The following is a 6,075-nucleotide window of genomic DNA, read 5'->3' as shown; positions in this document are numbered from 1 at the left end:
GTTCCTTCTGCTGGAAATACCACAAGGGTGGTGACACAAACAGAAGGGTTTGGTCAGTCACTCCACAGCACAGTGTCCGATCCCAAGAGATGACAAAGCCTGGCATGGCCACTGTGTGGTGCCGTATGACACTGGTCTCCCACACTGGGAATGGAAGAAAAGTAGCTTTCCTAGAGGTGCCTTTAGGGTGACCCATGAGGAAGGACACTGCCCAAGGGTTTGGGCTGGGATCTCTTAATTAAAACAGGAGACTCTAGTCACTGAGGGTGAGCAAAGAGCTTTTTATTCAAAGAAAGAGGCAAATTGCACCCACTCTCTCTCCCTGTAAGATCTCATCGGGTTTTGACATCAGTTGCAATGCTTTCAGTTTGAGGCTGAGCAGAATGTTATGCTGTGAACGGTCACCACAGACAGACCAGTGTCGCTGGTATAGGGAGGCGAGGCTCAGGGTTGGACAGGTTAATTACCTACATAACCCTGGCTGTGGCCCAGCCCAGCACCTTCCAGAACAGGGACTGACATGGCTGAGGTCTACCTTGGAGATGGGGTCAGTGATGAGGGGAGGCAGGGTCTGCCTCTGTGCAGGTAAAATGCCCCCTCACCCCAGCCTTCCTTTCCAGAGCAACCAATCTGAAAACACTTTGGCTTTGGGGCTGCTGTGTACCTCTGCTTTCAGGCCAAGCTGGATCCCTAGAAGAGGAGTTTGAAGCCCAATGTGCAAGGACATTTCTCAAGGGCCATGTGGTTTTGCAGACACCCCTGTCCTCAGGCCTGAACTCACCATAAACACCCATGTCAGCAGTGACCAGCAAATCCTCTTTGCTTATTCGAACTGCTGCCCCTTAGGAGACTCCAGCGGGCAGGCATTGCTTCCTCCTTGGTGTGAACTCTTTGGTATTCCATCCACCACCCTGGCAGCCCAGAGATGCTTCTGAGTTAGGACAACAAATAGGGGGGCCCTATAGTCAGAGCAGCTCTTACCCAAAGTGGTGAGCGTCGACTTCCTGTCCAGATTGCAAGTTAACGGCCTTTACAGCTGACTCAGGCTCCTATGTTGTTATTAATAAATATTAAAGCTGATAAGGACCAAGAAAGTGGGCCTGCAGCCTGACTGTCGGAGGCCCAGTGTCTTTCTGGTTGCTCTGTTAATGTTAGAATCCCCCGTCACCCCTCTTGTGGGTCATACTTGGAGAGCTCTGAGCAAGGATTAGGGCAGAGGTGACTTTGTGAACATTGGGCCTTTTGAGCAATTAACCCCAGGCCCTTGTGGGTCATCAGTTGTAGAGAGACGGTCTCTGGCAGGATCGTCACCCTTCACAGAGTGTCCAAGGATGCTGTCCAAGAACCAGGCTGCTGCTTGGCTCTTTTCTTTCTCATAGTCGCCAGTTTCCTTTCTCAGTGTCCTGAGACTGCACCTCCAAACACTGACCTTCTTCTCCTCTGAACTGGAGCCACAGGCTACTTGGGGCCAGGACTCATGCCCTTTTGCCTGGAGCTGGAAGGGGGACCCTGACACTGAGGCCTTGCAGGGGCATGCTCTGCTGAGTGCCTATGCCCCTGCCAATCCTGACGCCAGTAGATGCTGGGGAAATGGCCCAAAGAGAGGAACAAAGGCCCGTGGAGGGAGTGGGCGGTGAATCCACTTCTTATACCAAACGGGGATAAGAACTCTTCTGTTGGGCTTTGTGCAGAAGATGCTGCTTCAGCAACCACTGGAATGGGGTTTAGGAGCACCAGAATGCTGCTCAGACCTTCAGAAGTGGTCACAGACACCCTAGGCTTCAAATGGGGTGAACAGAGGGCAGACTCATCCTGGTAGGGTGTGTGTGTCTGTCTTCCTGATTCATCTGATTCATCAGTCAGCAGGCCCTGGCCATCACCCATCTTTTCAGAGACAAGATGGGCACCAATTTGGGAAAACTGGCCTCAAACACACAGGCAGGGTTTACGGTTAGTTCTACCTACGTGTGTTATTAGACTTCCTCCAAGAGGTAACGTTCAATTAAGTTCTCATGGGAGTGGTTAGAGAGTGCCCAGTAGCTCTAAAGACGTCCTTCCCGTACCCACACCTGTGAATGGCTAGATACGTAGCCATAGGCAGGACAGCTCCCAGCTGTCTTGCTCAGTGAAGACTCTGGTGTCTGTGGAATGGGGGCTCATTTTCGGCTCTACTGTTATAACTCTGGCTCTGTCCGTGCTGGCCATGTCCTGCACATGTGTATTTAGAGCTTGATGCAGGGTCCTCTTTGAACCATGCCTGGCCCTTGCGGGTAGATGTGGCAGCCACCTCTACCTCCTAATTTCAGCAGGCAGCAGGGGAAAGCCCTTTCCAGGGAGTGGCTGGCAGCTCTGCAGTCTTTTCAGGCTAGTCTCCCCTGATGTCAGTGTCCCAACCCAGGTCACCAAGGCCAGCCCTGCCCAGTCCTTCTGTCACAATCTTAATTCTCAAAGCCAGGAGCCAAGGCCCAGCCTTCCCAAGAGAAGACAGAAATCCTAGGGAAAGCCAAAGGCAAGCTCTTTTCTGCCCCTGGGCTGCCCTGTTCAAAAGCTCCCTTTGCTGGGCTGAGAATGTAAAAGCCGCCCAGTCTTGGAGAACGGTTCTTGACGAGCCCTCTCAGTGCAGACTCTTCTTAGATGAACTCTGAGAAAGCCCCCATCCTCCTCTGATGTCCCCAGCCTACTCCCGACCCCCAGACCTGGCCCAACATGGAGAGATGAAGGAGGGGTTACAGGGAATGGCAAGGCCAAGCGAGTGGCTCAGGGAAGTGCTGGGGGTGCTGGGAGCGCAACATGCCCATGAGCCCTGTTATCCAAAACCCCAGGACGAAGGTTGACAGCACTTTTTAGTGTTTGCTTCTCTCCCCACAGCAGCATCTATTCATCTGTCACCTCCACAGAGTCCTCGTCCTTTGTCTCCTCTGATGGATCCTCCATTGTTTCGGTGTCTGACAGCGATGTCATCTGCCGCACCATGTCTTTGTCACTGGGGATCTCTGGCTGACACGGTCTGGAGAAGGGGTTGAACCAGTTCAGGGAGAAGTCCCCACCAAAGGTCTCCTTTACTGACTGCCAGCTCCCCGTGCGCTCCCTGGGCTGGTTCTTTCGTTTGAGGCGCTCGATGCCCTGGAGGGAGAAGGGGATGAAGAGCATCAGCGTCAGCGTGTTGCTGGGCTGTGCAGCTCATGTACACACCCCCAGCTACGGCCCAGCAGTGGCGGGGTCCAGGGCGTGGGTAAGATGGGGTCTGAGAGGGCAGACTGTTGTGGCCCAGCTCAGCCCCGGGAGGTGCCTCGGAGGACTTCTGGGGCGTGGGTAGACAGCAGCGTGGAGGAACACAGCAAGCAGGGTCTGCCTGGCGGACTGACGTGTTCTCCACCCACCACCCAGCCCTCCCCTTCTTCCCTTCCACAAATGCAACGCCAGATGATGGGCAGGGGCCAGGCTGATGAGTGGCTGAGGCATAAGGGGGACCACGCATCCTCTGAGGCCGCTACAAACTGGTGACCCCCTACTAAATATTTTTGGCCACTCCCACCAGGGTAGATAGGGGCAGCAAATACAGCAGAAGGATGATGGGGTTAAGGAGAGAGGGCAGGACACAAATAGCATGCGAGGTGAAGAAGTGGGTGCTCATACAGCTAGTGCCAACATGCAGTAGGCAGCCGGAGGGCACCCAGGACCACTGTGGGGAGGTAAGGTTGTGCTCAGGCCTGCTCATGCAGCAGATGCACCCTGCAGCCTCTTCCAAGCTGTCAACTCACCTGCCTCTGGGTGTCAGCTGCAACTCAGCCACCAGGCCACAGAAAGGGTGTTGGGGTGGGGAGATGCCCAGAGGAGGTAAAGACATGGCCAGGCCAGCTCTCCAGGCCCACAACACCCTGCACAGAGGCTTTTGACCCTCCAGTGGGGGCACTGCTTTCTCCATCTCTTCTGGAAGCCAAGGGAATTTGCTGTGGGTTTGCCGGGCTTGGGCACTGCTCATTCACATGACTCAAGAAAGATCTCTGTGTATCTAGTTCTAGGTTTTCTCTTCCACACAAGATCGTTACACAACTGGCACAATCCTTTGTTATGCAGAAAGAGAAACTGAGGCAAACACACAGTCTGGGATCTGATGGTACCCTAGGCCAATTCTTCTCCAGCACTTTTTCTTCCCACACCATCTCAGAGATTTATGATTCTTGACTTTTGAATAAATTCTAAGTTAAAAAAATCGGATCTCAAAAGTATATCCTCATAAGATACTACCACTTACAAAGGGAAAAACAGTACCTTAATAGTAGGGAAGAAACAATGCGGGTACCACGTTCACCCAATGATCAAAGTTAACATCACAATAATAATGAAACGTATCAACACCATGTGCCTCCTGATACGGTGCAACGAGGACACATTGCTTCAGCAGTGCTCCTGTCCCAAATGCTTAACCTCAATCTAATCATGAGAAAAACATCAAAAACACAATCTGAAGGACAGCCTAAAGAATACCTGCCCTACGTCTTCAAAAGGGTCAAAGACTGATGAAAAGATTTTGGAACCAGATAGACCTGGTGGTACAAAACACTGTGAATGCATTAAATGTACACTCTAAAATGGCTAATTTTGTTACAGAAATTTCACCTCAATTTTTAAAAAGGGTTAAGGTCATGAAAGACAAAGGAAGACTGAGGAACTATCACAAACTGGAGGAGACTTGCAAATGATGCAGTGTGGGATCCTGGAACAGAAAAGGGTGTTAATGGGACAATAGGAGAAATGTGAATAAGGTACATACATTAGTTAAGGGTATGGTGTTGTCAATGTCCAGGGTTTTATATTTGTGTTATGGTTGTATAAAATATTCACCTTTGGTGAGACTGATTGAAGGGTACATGGGAACTCTTTGTACTGTTTTTGTCACATTTTTCTAAGTCTGAAGTTATTTCACAAAAAGTTTAAAAATGATCAATAATCAGACAAAGATTTATGCAATACAAACTTGAACACTGAATTATAATAATGCAAAGCTGGAAATGAGAAATGCCCAATAATGATGGTTAAGCAAACGATTCTATAACACTATGCAGCTAGAAAAGATGGTTTAATATAGTTTTACATGACATTAGAACATTTGTGTGGTTACTGTTGGGGATGGAATTCTAGATGGTTTGTATTTATTTCTGTAGACTTCTCACATAGTCCAAGTTTTACCAATGAGCCAATGTTACTTTTATAATCAGAACAAAAACAGCTGTTTCAGAAAATGGATCTTGTTAACACAAGTCTAGAGGGACCTTCATGTGGGTCATGAGCACGGGATGCCATGCTGCTTCCTGACTGGCCCCTTGCCAGGCCTCCCTTCTTGGCACAGAAGCAGTGACCAGCTGAGATGATTTGCTCTGGGCATTCTGCATTCCCTTCCTGGGTGATCATCTGCAGCCTGTCGAGAAAGAGGCTTTAACTTGATAGCACAAGAGCTGGGACATCACCATATGGCAGATCCAGCTACAGAGGAGACACCCAGAAATGACAGATTGGCTGCATCCATACTGACTTGGACTCAAAGCCATGACCATAGGTTTTCATAGCCTCCTTGTGAGGAGGTGGGTATGAGTATTGATGATTGACAGATGGGGAAGAAACAGAAGTTCCAAGAGGCCATGACAGTGGCCAAGGCTCATCTAGCTTGTTATGTATCAGAACTGGGACCAGAAGTAGTGTTGTTTTTTCTGCCCAACATGTTTCCAGCTCTACTGCAAATCACCACTGTGCCGAGGCTGAGCTCAGAGAGAAGAGGAATGAAGCCAAGAGCCCACAGGATGATTATTTGCCGTTCATGTGGCATGCTCCCAGATAGGCACTCTTGGATTATACTCAACCTCCTCACCAAGCTCATAAAAGTATTCCAGACAGAGCCTGGCCTGTCTACCAGAGGTCTGCAGCAGTAAAGTGGAACGTTCAGGGAGTGTTGACTTTTGAGTCCGGAAAGAAAATATTGCAAACAAATCTGATGTATAAAAATGGGCTGAGGGCTGCTTTTTCCTGGTAGGACTCAATTTTGAGTTTTATGTGGATTTAAAGGGATCCTGCAGGCAA

General features: G+C 49.8%; 1 protein-coding gene across 5 annotated transcripts in view; it reads right to left on the bottom strand.

The window, feature by feature from the left end:
* Positions 1–261: 261 nt before the first annotated feature.
* ZDHHC3 (zinc finger DHHC-type palmitoyltransferase 3) overlaps positions 262–6,075 on the bottom strand; it is a 60,284-nt gene continuing 54,470 nt past the window's right edge. For all 5 annotated transcript variants that reach the window (XM_009200985.2, XM_009200987.2, XM_009200989.3 and 2 more), the window contains one exon: positions 262–3,123. In XM_009200985.2, coding sequence (XP_009199249.1) covers positions 2,875–3,123 — 249 coding nt within the window. In that variant the 3' untranslated portion in view covers positions 262–2,874. The remainder of the gene's footprint in view (positions 3,124–6,075) is intronic.

The sequence above is a fragment of the Papio anubis genome, chromosome 2, assembly GCF_008728515.1.
Source record: "Papio anubis isolate 15944 chromosome 2, Panubis1.0, whole genome shotgun sequence".
Lineage (NCBI taxonomy): Eukaryota > Metazoa > Chordata > Mammalia > Primates > Cercopithecidae > Papio > Papio anubis.
The sequence above is the reverse complement of the archived record's forward strand: the minus strand, read 5'-3'. Positions and strand labels throughout refer to the sequence as shown.